The following is a 23,311-nucleotide window of genomic DNA, read 5'->3' on the forward strand; positions in this document are numbered from 1 at the left end:
TTTTCATAGCGCCTCAGAAACAGCATCCTTGCTTTGACCTCAGGCAAAGCTGGATGCAAGAACTAGATCTGCCCCTGCCCAGCTGTGTGGCATTAAGCAACGATCTTACTTTCTCTGAGGTTCTGTTTCCTGAAATGCCAGATGGAGATAGTAACCCTGCCTGTGCAGATCTGTTTGCATTAGAGACAAGGCTCATACAGCATCCCACACATATCCTCAAACATAAGAAACGCTGAGTCATTGGTAGCCATTTGAACAGTTCTTTATTTTTCTCTCATCTTGCCTTCTTTTGTTTCCTCCCTTTATTATCTATTGTATTAAGCACCGAGGAGAATCTATAGCAAGAAGGCATCCTCCACATTCTCTTCTTATTGGTTTGAGTCCACTATAGCCACAATTTATAATATTGTATAGCTTCTACTAACCCTGGCTACCAGTAGTATCTCTGTCCAATAAGCTATGGGAATCAGCCTATAGACTTTTTATTAATTAACAAAAAATATCTTTAATTGTTTTTGACTCCTCTCTGCATTTATCCAATTGCCAAAGTTGAAATAAGATAGCAATGCCTAGTGCTGGGAAGTGATGGGCACTCAATCCCACAGTGGTGTTGAGAGTATAAATTGGTAAAACCTTGATACACTGTAGAAGTCAATATGCACACTCTTTGCCCTGGCAATGGCACCTCAGGAAGTTTATCTTAAGGATATAAACAGTTTTGTTCTCAAAGATCTATGTGCTAAAATGTTCTTGCATTTGTAATAGTGAAAAATTGAGAACAATCTAAATGTCTTATATAGGAGAATTGCTAATTTTGTGTGTTTTCCTGTGGTACATCCACATAACGGAAGACTGTTGTTAATAAACTTTATGGTATAAAGTCATATTTATTGATATGGAAAGATATTTGTATATTGTGTACGTGTGACAAATATAGGTAGTAAAACAGTATCACAGGTGGGCCCCAGCTTCTGAAAATAAGGGAGAAACTTGCCCAGCTCTTCCAGACTGGCAGGTAGAAGAGGACCATGCTCTCCCCTTCTGTCCCTGGCCTTCCCTGTGGGGAAGAGGAGGACTTAATAATTAGGGAGATTAGGAGAACATCCCTTCAGGTGTGTGCCTATTATGAACTCAATGTTTATGTCTTTCCCAAATTCCTGTTGAAATCCTAACTCCCAAAGTGGTGGTATCAGGAAGTGGGCCCTTTGGAAGGTGATTAGGTCATGAAGGTGGAGCCCTCATGAATGGGACTAGTAAGGGTTCTCTCACTCTCTTTCCACTAGCCATGTGAGGATGGGAGGAAAAGTGAGCTGTCTGCGACCCTGAAGAAGCCCTGACCAGAATCTGGCCATGCTGGCACCCCAGTCATGGACTTCTCCAGAGCTGTGAGAAATAACATTCAGCTTTTTATAAGCCAGCTAGTGTGCTATTTTGTTATAGGAACGCCAACTAAGACAGTGCCCTTGGTGCTGGCTCTCAGATTCATGTGCCTACAATGGTGCACTTTCACGTCTCCACCCCGACTTGCGTGAGGTGAGCACACCTGAGCTTGGGTCCAGGGGGCTCTGTCCCTGCACTGAGGAGTGTGAGGCTGGGGTCACATCTCTATCGGGCTGTCTGTCTACAGTCCCACAAACCCACTAGCAGTGCCTGGTCTGCAGGTGGATGCTGAGGGGCACATAGTTCTCCTTGGTCTCTGGTCCATGCTGTGTTCTCCAAGCCACATCACAAGAAGAAAGTAGATATTATATGTACATGCCCACTGTCCTCCTCTATCTACTGCATTTCACTCAGAACTCATGGGGAAAAAGAAAATACATGAGTACCCTCAAACCCCAACATTCAGATAGTATGTTCTCACTGTGTTTCTGTGAATATGCCCAAGGGAAAACATCTGGAAGGATACACACTTAAATGCAACATTGGTTTTTTCTGGGTGGTGAGATTATCTGGATGCATGAGTTATAACTATTCTATTTACACTGTTGAAACAGAAATAAAATGTTCCTTTGAGCTTCCATTACAGTACAAATTTTGGACCTTCCCTGCTGGGATGGAAGCTATGAGCAAGGAAAGAAATACGACACTACTGCTTATTGGAAACTTGTTATGTACCAGGCCTGGAACAAGGAACAGTGCAGACTGCTTGTTTCCTTCAGTCCTCATATCAGCCTTATTAGCTCAGGATTTTCATCTAGATTTTTCAGGCTGTGGAAATTTAGCAACTTGCACAAGGTCACGTTACTAGTAAGGAGTAGAGTCAAGATGTCACTCTCAATATGGCCTGTTCCCAAATCCATGTGCTTCTCACTTGAATATGCTCAAGGAATTAAAGACAGTTGAGCTTGGAAAAAAGTATGTACAAAGGCAATGCTATAGCCAAATGGATATCACAGAATGCAAATACTAAAGAAAAATCCCAGAGTCAGAATGAACGTACTCCCATTATTCCTAAAATTCCACCAAACCCAATCCTTAGAAAACTAGAAGCAACACAAAGAGAAGAGAGTAGGATGGTTTTCAGAAACAGGCACTCTGTGAGCAGCACTGAAAGTGACACGTGCATGCAGGCTTGACAGCCAGAGGAAAGAAACACAAACAAATATCAACCCTGGATCTCCTATTGCAGCACCATCTGAGGATGCTGGGAAAAGGGACACCAAGCATGCCTCAGATCTAATCAGCCCTGCAAGCATGGCTGACTCCAAGGAGAGTACAATAATTGATTTTCACAATGATGATCCTGAGTCATCAAGAAAAGGTTACATTTTATGTTCAGAATTCTCTGTTTAAGAAGTCAAGGAAGCATATAATCCATTTGAGAAAGATTTTCATTGAAAATAGTTAAAAAAATTTTGAAAAGATCTTTGGTGCTTAAAGGGATAAGTGATGGCTATCTGGAAAATTCACTTATGTGGAACGATGTCTTCCCTAAAGATTCTAGATCAGTGAGGCGGTGTGTTACATTTAGTCAGGCTCCTATCACTCCTCCTTTGTTGACATTTCCTTGTCTAACGTTCTTGAGCCTTTCAAAATTCCTAACTTCCCAGCACTGGATTGTAAGTTTCTTGAGGCTAAAGATTCTGAGAGCTTTTCTTGGATGTTCCACATCCCTGTGGTACTCAGCCTTTTTTTTTCTGCCATGAAACAAATGAACTGATATTCACAAAAATGACTGACTTGCAAGGCATGCATAAAGGTTGATAAAGCCCTCCTGACATCTTGCAAAATCTCTTTTGGGTTTTGGTAAGCAATCTTAGAATTTTTTTATGCAAGTATGTTAATAACCAAATCAACCGTTCACTCTAAAAAATAACCATAGGAAAAAATAAATAAATAGCATTAATCCAATTGTTTTCTAAAAGTAAACTTTATTTTAAAAAAAAGAGTCATTTCCATTAAGGCCTGCACTGCTCAGGTAACATTGGTACAGGACGATGCCTGACTGCCCTGCTGGCCTCCTTGTCTAATGATGTTTCCCTATGCACCTTTTACCTCAGACATGACTCAATGCTCTTTGGCGAATCTGCCAAGATCCTTTGTGCTTTCTCAAATGCTATTCCCTCTGCCAAAAGTCTCATTTCCCACCTCTGCACTTTCTATATCTAGCTCAAGTGCTCTTACAAGTGCCATTGCTCTCAAAAAACTTCTCATTCTCACAACTGTGGCAGGATGGGTATTGCCATCATTCCATTTTTGAAGACGAGGGGAAAATCTCGAGAGGCTACAGACTCCCTGTAGGTCAAACCCTGGGTATCAGAGCCAGAACGTGTGCAACACAAGTGCTCTTCTAGCAGCATTTCTCTCCATGGCACAGTGAACACTATGAACACTATGAACACTAAGCCCCCTTGTTGACAAACACCCCTCTCCTCAATATTCTGGGTTTGCAGGGACCATTTGTCACTGTGGTCACCCTGTGTGGCCCATGCAGAGGGGCAGGGGTGAGCCTTACCTGGCGTGTTGAGCAGGCGGGACTTCCTGCAGTGGTAGGCCACCTCCTGCTCACAGTGCTCCGAGCCATCAATCACAGCCTCCAGCTGCTCCATGCTGCTACCATAGTCCAAGGTCATGGTGTAGGGATTTTCAGGGTCCGTGCCCCGCACGTGCGTCAGCTCTGTGTTGTTGTGCTGCACTGAGGTCCAGATCTTGTCCTCTGCCCAAACAACACAACCCAAGGAAGGAGACGTTAGAAGGAAGATCAAAGGAGGATCATACTTATATACCACAACAAAGCTGAAAATAAAGGAAAATCAGATCGTGCAACCAGTGTGATGGGTGGCTCAACATGCAACCATTTATTGCCAGCTGATTGCTCTACTCATGCAAAGAATTTGACCAGAGAATTTTTGTTTCTCATAAAGCTCCACCCAGAGTTAGATGAGGGTTAATGATCTTAAGAGCTAAATGTGTGGAACCTTTACTCCACAGGCTTTATGCTAAGCATTTCTCATTTTAAACTGATATTACCTAAATCAGAAGGGAGTCAATACTGCCATGTCAGAAATGAGGGAAAAGTGAATGAGGAGAATTAGGCTGCTTACTCAAGGGTATGCAGTTAGTTAGTGACTAAGAATTGGAACCCAGGATGTTTGACTCCAAAATCCATACTTCCAGCTACTGACACACACTTCTTAGAAAGAGAAAACACTAGTGTAAATAATTGTCTCAGAGAACCATAAATACCACATTGCAAATAAGACTGATACACAGAAAGTGTCTGTAAAATATACATCATTAACAAGAATGAGATAGTGCAATGCACACTGTACATGTAAGGCATTTCATTGCTGTTTTTTATTATTTATTCTCCGTTACCTTTATTTGCCAAAAGTATTTTAAGACATTTAGAATAAAAGAACCCACGGAGATGAAGACCTTTAAATCAGGGTAGGTTTTACCTACTACTGGTAAGAATGAAAGGTGAGAAAAAAGGAGAGGAATTTGAGTTGTAGAGCTTCAGAGACTCATATTTGAAACCTATTTCTGCCAACAACAAGCTTGGACAAGTCACTTCTCTTTTCTGGGGCTCAGTTTTATCGTCAGTGGAAAAAAAAAAAAAAGACAGCAATACCAGTAGGACTGTTAATATGGAATAGCAACCAAAAATATAAAGTTGCAAAGCACTATCTGGGACATATGTATTAGACATTCTGTAATAATAACCTAGACTAAAATATTTACTGCAATTGGAGATAGAATTTAATTCTGAACATAGTCACAAATAAAGCAAAAGAGGAAATAGGAAGAATTGAAAAGCTTTTGTCTCTGAGAATCTTGCCCACATAATAACATCATTACTCTTCATAAATTCTGAGAGCTGGAAAAGAATCTAGCATAGACATCACATGGTTTCCTTCTTCCCTCACCCTCTTAGTTTTACAAATGAGGAAACGAAGATCTAGGAAGTAAAGAAACAACCCAAGGCATTTCTATTAGACAGTAATGATGAGCAGATATACTGGAAGTAACCATTATTATTAATTAGTACTATTAGGAAGCATGGCTGTTGGTATGATTTAACTGAACCAGAAAAGAACCGGCAACCAGGACTCCCAGTTTTAACACTTTCTCTACGCTAACTCTGTATATGACTTGGAATAAGTAACTTCATTGCCCTGCACTTCAGTTTTAATATATGAAAAGGAAGAGAAAGAGAGTTTGTTTCAATTATCTCTAGAGTATTTTCCAACTCTAAAAAAGGAAATATTTCTTTCAGCATAAAATTAAACTTTGCTCAATATTCTGATTCATCTTAAGACTGTTTCCTAAAACAGCCCACTGATAACCCAAGTCTCCAATATTTAATTGAGGCAGAATTGTATCTTCTATAAAGTCTAGAAAACAAATAAGAATGAAGGTTATTGGATTTTGACTTTGCTAGCAAAAATAGAACGTGATTCATATGGGTAAAAATAATAATGTTACATAAATAGTTAACCCAAAACTCTAAAAATGTTGATGCTCATATAGACAAAAACTGATAAAATAACCCAAAGAAAAGTAATTGTTCAATAATGCAATACTGTAGAGGCAGAAATAAAGACTGACAGTTTTAAAACAGTCATGGTGCTTAGAAACAGCCCATGGTGCTTAGAAGAAGAGAAGGAAAATGATGTCTAATCTAAATTATAGATGCTATGTTCATACTAGGACATTTTACATACATTATCTCCAGTATTCATAAGAATCCACCATGGTAGACATGAATCTAGATATAGATACAGATATAGATATAGATATATAGACATATAAAGGCTCAGGGAGAGAAAGTAAACTGGTCCCTAGTCTCAATGTGTTCAATCTGTCTGATTTCAAAAGTGGTCCATATAGCACCCTTAAATCATGTGAATTTGTATTTCCCTCTGATTGTAAACAGCTTTTCATATCCATATATCCATTCATCTGATTGTTCCTACATTCACTAATTGATTTGCTTATTCATTGACACATTTTGCAAAGAGCATATTCTATTTTTGGCAAGATGGAAAAGGAAGCTGTGTCAGAGAGACAATCCTTCATCTTAAAGCTGCTAATATTGCCAACCTCGCCTTCTGGACCCTGAGGGTGAATTGAAGTTTTAATAATTCAGCCATTGGCACTTTTTCGTATATGCAATATACAGAAGATACAGAGGAATAATTAAGAGCTCCAAAGTGCTCCCCACAATTCACTTAACAGACATCACAAACCCTCGCTGCAAACACAGATGATTACTTGAAACCTAGAGCTTCTTAGCTGGCTTTCATTTCAAAGATGCCCTTTGTTCTCTGATTATACCTCTTCTCGGAGACAGCAGCACGAAGACTAAAAACAAGGAGGTAATTGGATTTTACTTCTGCTTCATGGGTGGCAGAGCAGATTAAGCCCCAAACCCTCACAAAATATTAAAGGCCAGGGGTCAATGCCACGCACTAGAATCAGTTTGGGGGCTGATGTTCCTGATGCCTGGTCTAAGGTGGAGACAAGTGGTTTTAGCTGGAAAGGCTAAGTGAAGGTTTGCTCTGAAGCATTTTTAAGCAACTAAGATGTATTTCGAACAGTCCTTTAGGAAGATGGGGTACATCTGTCCATGGACCCACACATGCTTTAACTAAAACTGGACCCAGGAAGCTAAATGGTCAAAATGGTCAATTTAGTCAATGGGCAGGTGGAGATTAGTGGACACCATTTGGGCTCTGGAGTCAGAAAATTTGGATTTGTTTGCCAGTTCAGTAGTTACTGGTTATGCAACTTTGGTCAAATCATTACTTCTCTAAAGTTCAGTTTCCTCATGAGTAAGATTTGAAAGGCAGCAATGATGCCACTGTGCAGGATGGTTGTAAAGATTAAGTAAGGGGATTTGTGTGAGAAGGTCTATTATTAACCAAATTACTGAGCATTTCATAGAAATCTGTGTGTACCTATTATATAAAGTAATATATCAGCTCTATCTCAAGGAGCTTCCAGATATCAGATGCTGATACAGGAGTCTCCCTTAACTGTGGTTTTGCTTTCCATAGTTTTAGTTACTCTCAGTCAACCACAATCCAAAAATATTAAATGGAAAATTCCAGAAATAAGCAATGCATAAGTTTTAAATTGCATGCAATTCTGAAATCTCACGATGTCCTGCTTTGTTCTGCCTGGTATGTGAATCATTCCTTTGTCCACGCTGGATATGCTACCTGCCAATTAGTCATTTAGCAGCCATCTCAGTTATGAGATCCACAGCCATGGTATCGCAGTGCTTGTGCTCAAGTAATGCTTCTTTTACTTAATAATGGCCCAAAAGCACAAGAGTAGGGATGCAGGCGATTTGGAGACGCCAAAGAGAAGCTGTGATGTGCTTCCTTTACATGAAAAACTGGAAGTTTTCAACTTACAAGGAAAGACAAAAATCACATGCTGAGGTCACTAAGATCTATGGAAAGAAGGAATCTTTCATCTATAAAATTGTGAAGAAAAACAAAGAAATTCATGCTAGTTTTGCTGTCGCACCCCAAATGTGTATGTATAGGAAAAAACATAGCATATATAAGGTTCAGTATTATCTGTGGTTTCAGGTATCTAATGTGTGTCTTGAAACATATCCCCTCAAATAAGGGGGGGGAGTACTGTATTATTAACAACAGCATCAAGGAGAAGGAGAAGTGCAACTGGCCTCTGGTAGTTCTCAAAGTAGCTTGTGTTCACAGGGTTCTTGCCCAGAGCATCAAGTAGGACCCACGAGACACCTAAAAGGGAGACACACTGAGCCTGGCCCTCCCACCACAGATCCATGGGGGAAAAAAACAGCTTCAAAAGACCCAGAACAGGAAATTCTCTCCTCCTGCAGTTCTGTGAATTTGAACTCCCACTCAAAGAAACCTACAGAGCTTTCCCTATAACTCAGGTAGGTCCAGTTTCATGCAGGAACTGAGTGGTAAATCATCTAAATGCTATGAGCAGAAAAGCATCATAAAATCCATCAGGCTCCAAACTTCCCCCTCTGCTGCCTTTCTCCAGCCCCAGACCCTCCACCACAGGACACATGTTCTAGGTTCTAGTCTCTAGAGGTGCACCTAGGGCTCCAAGGCACCACAAGACAGCTGGGCTTTAGAAACAAGCCTATCTGATTGGCATCTGTGTTCTGCTATGTGGCAGTAGTGAGACTGTGGGCAAGTTAGTCTCTGAATCTTCCTCAGTGAAAAATGGGGATATTAGTATCAACCTTTTCATCCATGATAACTTTATAATGACTCAGCATCGTGTTTTGTGTGAACACAGAGCAGGTTGTCTGGCATGAAAAAGAATAAAGAATCTCTACATTAGAACTTTTCTCTAGCATTAGAGTCAGGACTGGGATTCATTCCTTAGAAAGCCGGGGCGGGCAGCGCATCCGGCAAATGAGGTTAAAGCAGGATGGACTGCCCTTTCTTGTAATAGAGCTGCTACTCCAGATAATAAATTACTACCCCCTTATTCAATTATCTTTTCACTCTAGAAAAGCCTCATGTGTCTCTATATTTATTTGTGTCCCTTGCATTTCCTGAAATTTCTTCAACAGAATTTGTTTAGTCCTCATGGACCTAAAACCCTGGAAAATCATTGCCCTTGATACCTCCGTTTGCTACCCAGTTCATTCTCTATAATTTCTTCTACTGTATACCACCATTCACTCCCATGATGAGAAACAGAGCCCCATCTTTCTAACTCGCTCAAAGGAATACATGCATGGAGGTACTGTGACAAATTCTCTGCTTAAGAGAGGATTGCATTTGGAGATTTTTGAAGTGGCAGGAATCTATTCACTTCACTAAGGATCCCAAAATAACAGTTTTGTTGTGAGTGATCTCGAGTGGATTCTGACTCCTAGCGACCCTGTGGACAGCAGAGCAGAACTCTGTCTAGTCATTTTGCACCATCCTCTCACCTTCTGGTCCTCTATCAGACAAGGCTGCTGTGCTATTCATAGGGTTTTCATGGCCAGTTTTTCAGAAGTGGGTGGCCAGGTCCTTCTTCCTAGTCTGTCTTAGTCTGAAAGCTCCGCTGAAAACTGTCCACCATGGGTGACCCTGCTGGCATTTGAAATACTGGTGGCATAGCTTTCAGCATCACAGCAACGTGAAGCTGCCACAGTATAACAACTGACAGACAGGTGGTATGATTTCCTGACCAAGAAATGAACCTGGGCTGAGGTGGTGAGAGGGCTGAATCTTAACCACTAGACCCCCAGGGCTGGCTAAAGTAAAAGTTATTATATATTTAAGACATTCACTTTTTCAACAGATACATAGTTTGCAAATATTTTCTCCCACTCTGTAGATTGCTTTTACATTTTGTTGATTATTTTGCTGTGCAAAAGCTTTTTACTTTGATGTAGTCCCATTTGTTGATTTTTACTTTTGTTAAAGTCATTGCCAAGACCAATGTCAAAGAGGCTCTTCCCTATGTTTTCTTCTAGACGTTTATGGTATCATGTCTTATGTTGAAGTCTTTAATTTACTTAGAGTTAATTTTTGTGAGTGGTATAAGACAGAGGTCCAATATCACTTTTCTGCATGTGGTTATCCAGTTTTCCCAATACCATTGCCAACAGTCTATCCTTTACCCATTGAGTGTTCGTGGCTCCCTCGTCAAATATCAATTGACCATATATGTAGGGGGTTATTGCTCAGCTCTCTATTCTGTTACATTGGGATATGTGGCTATTTTTATGTCAGTACCATACTATTTTAATTACTATAGCAGTGGGGGAAATGGAGAGAGGTTTTTGAAGGGTACAAACTTCTAACTGCTAAGTAACTTCTAGAGATCTAATCCACAGCATAGTGATTATAGTCAGCAATACTGTATTAGAAACTTCAAAATTGCTAAGAGACTAGATCTTAATTGTTCTTACCACACACACACAAAAAGATATATATGTGATGTGATAGAGGTGTTAGCTAATGCTACCATGGTAATCATATTGCAATGTATAAATATATAAATCAATACATCACCCAACTTAAACTTACACAACATAATATGTCAATCATATCTCAAAAAAACCAAGAAATACTATGGACAGCTAATCTTCGACAAAGGAGCAGAGGGCCTGCAATGGAGAAAAGAAAGTCTCTTCAACAAATGGTGCTGGGAAAACTGGACAGCCACATGCAAAAGATTGAAAATTGACCAGTCTTTTTCACCACACACCAAAATAAACTCAAAATGGATCAAAGACCTAAAGATTAGGCCTGAGACAATAAGTCTTTTGGAAGAGAATATAGGCAGTACACTCTTTGACATCAGTTTCAAAAGAATCTTTTCGGACACTGTAACTCCTCAGTTGAGGGAAACAATAGAAAGAATAAACAAATGGGACTTCATCAGACTAAAGAGCTTCTTCAAGGCAAGGGAAAACAGGATTGAAACAAAAAAACAGCTCACTAATTGGGAAAAAATATTTACAAGCCACTTATCCGACAAAGGATTAATCTCCATAATATACAAAGAACTCACACTGCTTAACAACAAAAAAACAAACAACCCGATCAAAAAATGGGCAGAGGACATGAACAGACATTTCTCAAAAGAAGATATGAACATGGCCAATAGACACATGAAAAGATGTTCATCATCGCTAATCATCAGGGAAATGCAAATCAAAACTACACTAAGATATCACCTTACACCCGTTAGATTGGCAAAAACATCCAAAACCAAGAGTGACAAATGTTGGAGAGGTTGTGGAGAAAAAGGAACCCTCATACACTGTTGGTGGGAATGCAAACTGGTACAGCCACTATGGAAAACAGTATGGAGATTTCTCAAAAAGTTAAAAATAGAAATACCCTATGACCCAGCCATCCCATTACTGGGTATCTATCCTAAGAACCTGATATCAGAAATCTCAAGAGTCCGTTGCACCCCTATGTTCATCGCAGCATTATTTACAATAGCCAAGACGTGGAACCAGCCTACATGCCCAGAAACTGATGATTGGATAAAGAAGATGTGGTATATATACACAATGGAATACTACTCAGCCATAAAAAAAGACAAAATTGGCCCATTCATAACAACGTGGATGGACCTCGAGGGTATTATGTTAAGCGAAATAAGCCAGTCAGAGAAAGACGAACTCTATATGACTCCACTCATAGGTGGAAATTAGTATACTGATAAGGAGATCTGATCGGTGGTTACCAGGGAAAAGCGGGGGTCGGGGGAGGGCACAGAGGGGGAAGTGGTGTACCCACAACATGACCAACAAAAATGTACAACTGAAATCTCACAAGGTTGTAATCTATCATAACATTAATAAAAAAAAAATAAAAATAAAATAAAAAAAAAACAAGAAATAAAATATTTGATTTTTAAAAGCAGCATTCAACCCAATGTACTGGTGTGAGTGTGAATGATCTCACTACCCAGACCCACAGCACTATTACGCCATCTCTAAGCATAAAGGAGTTACAGGCCATAGGTCATTAAAGAGAATGTGTGATGAAGTTCCGAAATATCATTTCACAGACATAACAATGTGTTCTTATGTAGGCTAGTAAAGGACTTCCAAAATTGTATTGTGAATTTAGCTTTTAAGTCTATCTCTCCATAAAACTATGAGATCTCTCTGGGTGTAAAATGTATCATTAATTCTTGTGTTGAAATATGTGACCAGTTGTGCTCTGCTAGCCACCAGAGTGCACATGCAGGAGGATAGCATACTGCCTAACTCCTCCAAAAGTGTACCATGTTTCTGGGGAAAAAGTTGTGTACCCAAGAATGACAAATGTCTCATGCTGTTAGACATGCTCTTGAGATTAAGAGTCAGTGGAGCTGCCCAGAGATCTTCTGGGGTAGGGTTGGGGTGGTGTTAGGGAAGCCTGTCCAGTGTTGACTGTGCACTCTTTTTCTTGAGAATGCACAGGCCAACACAGGTCTTTCATCCTTAGACCACAAGAGCCTAGACTAGCATTGAGCACCTTGTGGGACTGCAGGAAATCTTTGTCAAGTGAGTATATTAGTTAACCCACCAGCATTTGTATTCTGCCAGGTTTTCTGTTCTAGCATTTGCAAAGCAGCTCGTCTATGCGTGTTATATAATGGTCCAAATGTAAAAGTTTCAGGATATAAGATCAGCACACATACACACTCAACAACAACATCAACAAAAAGGAAAAAAAGAGATATCACAAAGTGCTGACAGAGTAGTCATGGTGGGATATTCTGGAACATTCTTTATCATTATCTCTTTTATGAAATCTTTCCCAGGTTGTCACCCCAGGAAAGCTCTTTATGAATCCTCGTCCTGGGTCTTTAGGGGATCTGCCTGGTTCCTCTTTTTCTCATTTCAGAAACTGTAAATTGTTTATACACAGAGCCACAGTTTAATTTTATTTCATATTTTTTCTCTCATTCTATGTGATTGGTATTATTACTGTGATGATCACTATTATTATTAATAATAGTAATTACAGATGCTATAAGCTGTTCCATCTGTTACCATGGAAATTACCACACAGAAGAAAGAACAAACAAAAGGAAAGTGAAAAAAGAGAGACAAGAAATAACTCTGATTAATAAGACTTCATTCTCCACACATATCTGTCTCTCTACAGAGCCAGAAAAAACTGCAATTTTTCTATCACAATGCTTGGAAAGAAGGCAAGTCTACAGATTGTCAATACCCAGCTTAATTGAACTTAAATCACTGTGGGGAGCTGCTTATAGTCTTTCAAAAAGTGTGCCAATTCTCTTATACTCCTATTGTAATAAAGCAAGTCTATATTAAGGTCCCTGGGGTCACTTCTGGTACAGTTATCTATGTTGACAGTGAATTTTCTATGCCAAGGGTAAAGACAGTTTAAGTAATCCTCAAAGCACTGTCTCTACTACTCACTTGCCATCTTTGCATGTACAGCCCAGTGACGTCTCTTGTCATTTTGCATTGATAGCTATTTAATTTTTCATATGGTTGTACTTTATCTCCCTATTTAAATAACAGGCAATGACTGCTGAGTAAATGTCAGCTTGGAAAGGCTTCTGTGGTTAACGGAGGCAGATGTTATGGAGGAAAGCAAGGGCTTTGAGGTCAGGAGTCCTGATTGCCAGTGTCAGCTGTGCCACTGACTAGATTCCTGAAGATGGCAGACACACACAACCTCCAAGCCTCAGTCTCCTCAGCTGTGAACTGGCTACAATCCACTGGGCAGTGACGTTGAACTCAGCACAGAGCCTGGCTCAGGGTACCTGACTCTAATCAAAGTTGAACTGAAATCCATTCTGATGAAGCAATTCAGAGAGTCTTAGAAGGGATCATCTCATTATTAGAAACAATTATGGGAACCTGAGCCGAGGGCGTCAATGCCACCTTCCCCTAAACCTTTAAAGGGAAGGGAGACAAATGGTGTAAAATGATGATTTTCAACTACTTTAAAAGGCTTCAGAATTCCCGCAGGAGCAGCTTTCCCTCCCTGTGGAACTCTCAGCTGCCTACGTGAAAATCCATCGTGCCTTGCTAAACCACTGCAGATGAGGCAGCTTTTAGCGTCTGGGCTTCTGCCGTTTGGGGGAGGGAGCATTACTGGTTTATGGCTCCTGGTGTGGCCACCGGGCACGATGCATTAGCCAGAGCGCAGACACTTCAGCAGGGCGGCACGGGAGGCCGGCTCCCAGCCATTACCACTCTTCCACCTGCCTGCGTGGGCCACACTTTACGACTCCCAGGCAACATACTTGACTGTGATTTATTCTCCTACTTCGCTCGAGCCTTTACTTTTTATGTACCCTTTTGGGGGGTTATTTTTCTCTTTTCTTGCTTTAAAATAGGTGGCATGATCAAAGACACCTGGGAAATCTGTTTTATGGTCTTGGGTAGGGGTGGTTTTGAAAGGACTCCATGTACACTGTATCACACTTTGTTGTTCCCTGGCTTATTCAAGGAAAACTTATTAAACATCTAGTGTGTGCAGAACACTATGTTAGGGACTGAGAAGGCGATGGGATGAGCGGTACAAGGCTGAATGACACTCTGGATCCCCAGCTCAAGGCTTCACAGCTGGTTCTGGGAAAGAAGTTCCCATGGAAACTGGAAGCCCAGCAGCAGTAAATGTGGGGCAGAGGGGAGGGCCAGAGCATCTCAGCCTGTGGGCATTCTGGGCAGGGGAAGAGGAGAAAGGAGCCTCCACATAGCCATCCCCTGATGGGAAGAGGACAGAGAGGCTGGTGGATGTGGCTTTGGCTGCGTTGGAGGTTGTGGTGAGGTCTTTAGGGGTATCTCTGTGATGAGCACGATTTTGGTACATACTGAGGAAAAAGCTAGGCACTCACTCAGACCTAAATTCAATTCCTCCATCTGTCACTTCCTAGCTGAGTGATGCTGCACATGCTCTTCAACCTCTCTGAACCTCTGCTTTCTCAAAATACAAGTGATAAATGATCTCTACCTCACACTTTATCATGCAGATTAAATGAGATAAACTCTAAGACCATGTAACCCAGTACCTGGGCGACAAGTACAGAATAAACAGTAGTTTTCCCATTCCTTTGTTTAGAAGAACTAAAGTAGCCAAAATCGAACTCAGAGGAGTCCATAAGATGGTGAGCTGATTGCGTAGGGCTTGTGGTGGTCGTAAGAAGAGATTCCCAAGGGCAGCATTAATATGTCCTTTTACCAGGTCATAAAAGAAGACAAGCCGCCTGTAAATGTGAGAGTGTCTACTTACTCTGTTTAATGAATCTTGTATTCTGGTTCTGCAGGTGACTGACAAAAAGAAAATGCAGAGGAGAGTGAAATTATTCATCTTTCTTTCAGCTGATATCTCTGCTCTGGAGTTCATCACAATATAATGATGTTTCCAGAGTGCCAGCATCGTCTCCCGTGGAAGGTCTTCTCTAACTCCACCAGCATCCTGTGCTTATCTCGCTCGAGCACTATTACAACAACTTGTTTACTCATCCCCCCGCTAAACCGTAAGCACTACAAGGGAAAAGACTGTCTCATGATTCCTGTCTGCCTAATTCCTGGCCCATAGTAGGTATTCACTTACCACGAAACTAAACATTCAACAGATTACCAAGATATTTTTTTACTCGTTTCAATGACAGCTCTTAAAATCAGCAGGAAAGTGATAGATGACAGGAAAGTTTATTTAGATACGTTCTTGCAATTCTACTGTGCAGCCCAGGATATCTATTGCAAATAGCAGAATACTAAAACACCCGAAAATATCCATTAATAGGTGTCTGATTGAATACAGTATAGTTAATTGACACAGTGAAATACTATGCGGCCATAATAGAAACCACATAAGATCTCTCTGAACTAATCTAGAATGATTTCCAGAAGATTGTAAAGTGACAAAATCAAGGTTTCAAGGTGCAAAAGACTATGCTACATTTTGTGTAAGAATAAAGGAGAAATAGGAATACACCCAGGAAGGATAAACTTATATAAATGGTTATCTAGATGAGATGAGTAAGAACGGGGAAAGGCATTATGAGTGAGAGAAAGACATCTCTGGTCAATCATTGTGTGCGTATATATGTATATATATATATAAAATAGTATATGTTATATATTTTAACTTTTGTAACATACAAATGTTTCACATAGTCAAAACATAAAATTAAATCAAAAGGATGAAAAGAGGTAAACCCTAAAATGGAATATTAAACAGAAACAAAAAAGCCTAACTGTATATTACATGGATAAAATAACCACAAATAAGTAAATATTAATCCAAGTAACCTTTCAATAGAGTAGTCTATTGAGCTATGCACCCTTGGTCAGATATACTCTAAGAACAAAAATTAAAATTAAAAGAAATCTTACACTTTGTTATTAGTAGCGCTATTGCTGATGTGATTCTGAAAATATTTTGTGTATATTGTAGGATAGAACAAATGAATAAATATATTGGTGCTGCTAAGACAAGTTCTCAATGTGAGAGACGAGAGAGATACATGGAAGAAAGAATGATGAGCAAATGTCTAATGGTGCTGGATTTGCCTTAGAGAAACCACACGAACTCATAGTTTAAACACACAGACACATACACACACATACGTTTTCTAGCTCTATCCACTGAAAGGGCCTAGAAGCAATAAGCAAACGATACCTAGATCTTAATTTCCAAATATCATTTGCCACAAAAAGGAACTAGGCTTCTTTGGGAAAATAGCTGAGTCTGAGTCAAGGCAGGGCAAGTTCAAGGTAACATCTTGGAAAGTCTTGTGCTGGAAAGCAAGGAGCTGTTCTAATGGGAGTACATACGAAAGACATAGGAACAGAATTAAATGGACCATGACTAGCTATATTTGGGACAATCTGAACATCAAATATGATGACAACAGCAATAACATTTTAAAATGAAATAATTTATGAATTTGTAGTGACACAAAGAGAGGTGGAGACAGGGTGAGAAATAAAAAGCTCTTCTGAAGAGAAGAACGCAGAATGACAGCTATAAATGTAGACAGAATTATAGAAATAGAAAAACAGCATTTTATAAATTCCAGTATAACTTATATAGGTCAGAATCATTAACAGATTGAGAGTAAAGGTTAGGAAACAGGATAATTCACACAGTGTCTTCGTATAACCCCACAGAAAACTTACTGATGATCTATCACCTTCATCATGCAGAGATCTGGCAGAACTGCTTTAGCCAAGCGAGGGAGCTGAGCATCCCCAATAATGGGACAAACTGGCACCATGTGCCTCCTGATGCGATGCACTAAGGAGGACAGACATCACTCATGAGGTTTTCTTGCCAAAGTATTCTAACAAAGAAATTACCAGAAAAAATCCAAAATATGGAGCATTTTGCTTAACAACTGGCTTGTACTCTTCAAAAAAATTAATGTCATGAAAAGCAAACAGAAAATGATGGATTGGGGCAAGGGGCTTTTCTAGTTAAAAGATACTAAAAGGACAATCCAACCAACTTGTGGACACTACTTGAATCCTGCAAAGTAAAAACAGGCACTGTTGTAAAATATATCATAGGCACAAGATGAACTAGATATTGGATAATTAGAATCAATGTTTATTTTCTTAAGTATGGTTTTAATATTATGGCTACATAGGATACTATCGTTGTTCTTAGGAGATACAAGCTAAAATCTTTAGGTTTAAAATATGAGTATGTCCACAACTTACTTTCAAATAGTTCAGGGAGAAAAAAAAACATTTTATACTAAGAGGAAGGGAGGAGGGAGGAGACAGAAAGAGAGAGAGGAAGAGGGAAAGAGAGAGGTGAGGGTAGCACAAATATACAAATGTGGTAAATGTTAACATTTGGAGAATTTAGGTTAAAGGTGTATGGATGCTCATTTTGGTACACTTTCAACTTTTCTGTAAGTTTGGACATTTTAGAACAAAAACTTTAAGGAAAATAAGATAGTGCTTTGCAGAGTACTTCACGTGTAGTAACTGCTCAAAACTATTCTACTGTGCTCCAACAAGTTCATGTACACGTGCTGTTACACCAACACACACACACACACACACACAGATGGCTAAGGACTAATTGGCCAAATAACTATCAAGTAATAGAAATTATTATCAAAGTCAAACATCCACACCATGGTAGTATATCCATTTTCAAGTGTATTTATTAATAATATTTAATTAATTTTCATGAATGCTTTCAGTGTGTCAGGTGTTGTGCACTCATAAAAGTTATTAGTTATTATTTTCATTACTGCCTCCTCAGAAACCAGATTCAGGGTTTCTGGGGATAGAGCGATGAAAATAATTAATAATAGTTACCATGTATGGGGTATACAATGCTAGGCAATTTTCTCATGAGTTACGTCAATTATCTCATATAAAACTCACAAGAACCTTAAAAATAGGTTCTCTTGTTAATTACAGAAGAGGAAACTGAAGAACAGGGAGACCAAGAAACTCACCTAAGTCACATAACTTGATAAAACTAAATATCAGCACTAGGATCCAAACCAAGCCCAAGCTTTCAACAACTATGCTAGATTTGGTAGATATTTGTTGATTACGTGAATTGAAAGAATTTTAACAGGCAAAGGAGTGTCATAGGAGAAAAGAATGAAAGCTTAGTCTAAAAAACGAGGTGAGGAATGATATTCCAGAAGAGCAAAACTGGATACAAAGCATGAAGACTGGACAGAATATTCATAGGTAGCGCTGGAAAGCCAGTGCAGAAACTGGTCCCATGGACAGTCTAACCAGGAGATGTCTCTTACCATCTTCTCTTTACAAATAGATATAAATAGAATGTATTCAAACACTTGTGTACTGACAATGCAAGGCTGACTGGTGCTCCTGTGACTTGAGTCCACATGAGGGGAAGGGAAATAGGAAAAAGGCTTCCAGATGAATGGCTCCTCTTTTTCCTGATTTCACAGAACATGGCATCACAAGCTGCTAGCACATCTTGGCTCCTTTATTCTTCGGAATGTCTAGACTGACTTTGATTCATCATCTTTCCCTGGAATCCTGGGCTTAGAGCAAAAGTGAGCAAGCGCAAGCAAGCTTTCTGGGAGATACCTTTGACTCCCACTTGTTCTTTCATTTTTCTGAACAAGAAAAGTGTTCAGCCAAATGATAGCACTGCATCAGGATACAGAGGTGAGCCAGGAGCCCTCAAACATGGCAAAGGGCCTGTGGGCGCCTGCTCATAGCATCTCCACATCCGTGATGCTACTGAGCTCGACAGGGTAGATTTTCCTCTCTTTTCTCCTCCTTGCCTAGCCCTGGGACACCTATCAACATTGAACCCAAGCCCTATCTCTCCCATGGAGCCTTTCTTGATCACTCCTGCCTCTGAATTCCTTCGGCATCTAGTCCTCCTATGATGGTGGTACAGGGTGATGATGACTTCCATGTCAGGAGCTCTTAGAGAATGCCAGAGAGTGTTCTGTGTGTATTAGCTACATCACTCACTTAATTTTATTTAATCCTCACATCAACCCACTGAGGTAAGAATAACTGATTGTTCTTATTATACAGATGAGGAAATTGAGCCTCATAGAAATTAACTTGCCCAGGATTCCATAGCTGTCAATTATCCACAGGATAATGGTATGAATTAAATAGAAAGGCTAGATGAAAATGCTTCAAGAGCTAGAAATATGAGGTCCTTGGGCATAGAGGTCAGTGGTTTGCAGTAGCTTGTACAGCACTGAGCACAGGCAGCCTCAATAAACACTGGTTGAATGGATTGCTTACTGATCCACATGGCACCAAAAGGAGGGGTCCACCAGGGATGTACAACAAAATGTGCTGTGAAAGGTCCATCAGGAAGGCGTCAGGATAAGCCCTGTATTCAGGTCTTAAGAAGAGCAACTCTTTTAGTCACTGATCAGGTCCCTCTTAGAAGTGGGGAGATGAATAAGGAAGGAGACATTAAGTGCTAAGCACTGTGCTAACCACCTTACATAGATATTTCCCAAAGTCTGGTATCTTCAGGTGATTGCTAAAAACGCTACTGTCTGATTACTGTCCTAAAACCTACTGAATAAACATTGCTGGGAATAGCCTAGAAAATGGCATTTTAAACATTCATCCCAGGTCATTCTTTGGAGAAATAAAATTTAAGAACTTTTGCTTTGTATAATTCTCATCTAACATTCAGAAAAACCTTGAAAAGTGGGTATGATTCTTCTCATTTTACAGATGAGGAAAGTGATAATCAGGGAGGTGAATAACGATCAGGGAGGGTATAATAGAAACTTCTTTCCTTCAGGGTCACTTCCTTGAGGAGCTTTCCACTATGGCACTGGCAGATGGAAGGGGGCAGCACAGGCCAGAGGAAGTATCTGTTGGGACACAGATGTCTTTCTTTGCCTCAGAGCCTCTGTATCATCCAGCCTAGGAACCCAGGCATGGGAATCACAGACCCAGCTCCAACTTCTGGCCAACATATGTCAACTTGTGAGACCTTGGACAAGTTACTCAACCTCTCAAGATTTCAGTGCCCTCCTCTGTACAATGGAAAGAAGGATACCTTCTTCACATGATTGCTAGGAAAACTGAATGATCTCATGAATGCCAAGGGTCTGGCATGGCACCTCATACTAGTAGATACTCAATTAAATTTTAGCTATTTCTACTACAAAACTCAGCTCAGAAGGCAGCTCTTCAAGGACATCTTCTGTGACCACCAGTCCTGTCTCTTTGTATCCCGTGATTCAAGCACTGTCTCCTTTGTAATATTTCTGTACCATCTATTGGATTCTATTTTGTTTTCCACACCATATGTATCATATCTATTTACAATGACTGTCTCCCTCTCTGAACTATGAGTTCCTCGAAGACAAGGATAGACATTCATTTTGTAACCTTGGGGCCTAGCTCAGACACTACTCAAAATTTTACTCCAATGTCTTCATTTCTGAATGACCAACTGAATAACTTAGTGACTGACTGACAATGAATGAATAAATAACACATAATTAACTAAACATTTGAAAAAATAAATGCAGAAGTAAAGAAATGAGAAAAAATGAGAAAGTGAGAGATTAATAAACAAATTCAAGAAATCATTAGTGATTATGAAATTCAATAAATCATGAGTGAGTTAGTAAAGGGGGAGTGAATGAATGAATAAGCAAATGATTGTGTGAAAATCGCAGTGCCATCACCCTCCCTATATTTGTCCTCAGACTTCTGCTCTCATCTGTGTGGTTGGAGTATACTGGCTGTGCTAAACCCATGTGTGAAAGGAATTTCTCTAAGTGCTTGTTAAAATTCTTGGCAATTCAAAGGTGGCAATGCTTTAATTTCAGGGTAATGCTACAGCTTTATGACTTAGTAGTTTTATTTAATGGCCCAATTTAGCAGGAGATTATGCCGTCTGCCGCTGGCCCAGAGAGACCACTTGAGAGCTCAGGCCTCTGACACAAGCAGATCCGCTCCCCAGATATGCCTAAGAGACCAGCCTTCAGGAAGCCCTATGTGGTCACCATGGCTTGGCTGACAGCATAAGATATTAAACAGAGAGTGAGACACCTAAAAAGAGCTTTCCTCCTCTAAGCTGTTGAATTATCATTCTTCTTTAGCCCAGAAGAGTTCTCTGGAAAACACTTCATTTACAGAAAGCAAATTGCCTCTCTGGAACAGAAGCAACAATACAAGTATTATTCCAACTGATTAAACCGCTAGTGAGCCACAGCACATATGTCACCCATGAGTGAGTTACAACTGGGAAATGATGCTTGTGCTACCAGGGGACACAGCTTGTGGGCTCCTACATGGGATGAGCTGAGCCGACTGCCCATAAAGACAGTGGACATGTTTCCAAGGGAGGGGAAAAGAAGAGAAAGATCTAAGTTCCCTTCACCACTTGCTCTGTGTCAGTCACTCTCTGACACTCTTTAAATGTTAACTCATTTAATTGACGACAAACGAATCATAAAACGCTGTTATCTGAGGGCCAGCCTCATGGCCTAGTGGTTAAGTTTGGCACACTCTGCTTTGGAAGCCTGGGTTCGGTTCAGTTCCTGGGCATGGACTTATGCCACACGTCAGTGGGCATGCTGTGGTGGTGACCCACATACAAAATAGAGGAAGACTGGCACAGAAGTTAGCTCAGGGCGAATCTTCCTCAAGAAAAAAAAAAGAAAAAAGAAAAAAGGCTGTTATCATCACCTTCCATTTACAGAGAGAGAAACAGAGAAACAGAGGTCAAGAGCTTTGCTTGTGGTACCACAGAGAATAATTATAATAGATACTAATTATAATAATTCAGAGGATGTAATAAGCACCAGGCATTGTTCTAAGATGTTTAATTGTTTAATTAATACATATGAACTCATATATCCTCACAACCATGTCCTTCAAAAATTATAAGCCATGAATAGGAGCTTGGGATTTGCAAAGGTAGAAGGAGAAGGTGTGGAGGCACAGGCAGATCTGTGTTTATAAAAGATCACCCTGGCCGTGGTTTGAATTATGAATCAGAGTGAGGAAGGTTGAAGACATGCCTGTTTTTTACCACAAAGACATGAAATAAACTCTGTGGACTTGAGGGACCATATTTCTACATTCTCAGTGCCTCATCGGTGCCTGGCCAAAGCAGATGACTAATGCATGTGGGTTCAAAGCAACAGAGGAGTGGTTGTCTCTCCCGCCTTAGGATTATTTGATAAGAAGCACTGCCTACTGGAGAGAGCAGAAGCCTTAAGTCTGATGGCTATAATTGGAATCCTGCCTGTATAACTTACTAGCCTCATTACCACACTTATAAGACAAGAATTACTCTGGCTACTTCACAAGGATGCATCTTGAACTAACCCAGTGCCCCATAGATATTCAGCGCAATTTTATGCAGTCTGTAATAAAGTGACAATTTTTTGGTGAAAGTACTTCTGCCATCCAAATTATGATGAAAACAAACTTGAGAACTTGAGCCTAGCTTGTTCTTGTATAAGACTTTGGTGGGGCAATGGAGGTAGTTCTTCCTTTCTGGGGTGTGTGTGTGTGTGTGTTGGGAGTGCTTGGGGTAGAAATCAGCAGGGAGACGCCAATGGGAGGTAGGAGGACAGAACTTTATTTATTACAGGTGCACATGACACCAACAGCTGAATTCTATTTCTCGTTGGTGTAAAAAAAAAGCTGTCAAAAGTTAACAACATACTAGGAAGCTCAGGGAGAAATAAATGTGCCATAAGTTGTCTCCATCTTATGTCATGGGTAACTCTTGTGTCCTCTACTCTGACAGACCCTTGTGCAGCCCGTACAGAAACTATAAACTCACTGACATTGCTCCAACGTTGGGAAGCAAGGCTGGCAACTGTTAACCCTAACTGAATGGATACATTTCTTTCTATCTGTCAATAGTTTGGATGATAATCTATTACCTGCAATTACACTGCA

At 40.2% G+C, this 23,311-nt stretch overlaps 1 protein-coding gene across 2 annotated transcripts in view; it reads right to left on the reverse strand.

Annotated features, from left to right (window-relative positions):
• The window catches only part of CNTNAP5 (contactin associated protein family member 5), a 775,716-nt gene that overhangs the window by 250,460 nt on the left and 501,945 nt on the right, over nucleotides 1-23,311 (reverse strand). For both annotated transcript variants that reach the window (XM_014732391.3, XM_070241766.1), the window contains exon 13: nucleotides 3,956-4,156. In XM_014732391.3, coding sequence (XP_014587877.2) covers nucleotides 3,956-4,156 — 201 coding nt within the window. The remainder of the gene's footprint in view (nucleotides 1-3,955; nucleotides 4,157-23,311) is intronic.

Source organism: Equus caballus, chromosome 18, assembly GCF_041296265.1.
Source record: "Equus caballus isolate H_3958 breed thoroughbred chromosome 18, TB-T2T, whole genome shotgun sequence".
NCBI classification, from domain to species: domain Eukaryota; kingdom Metazoa; phylum Chordata; class Mammalia; order Perissodactyla; family Equidae; genus Equus; species Equus caballus.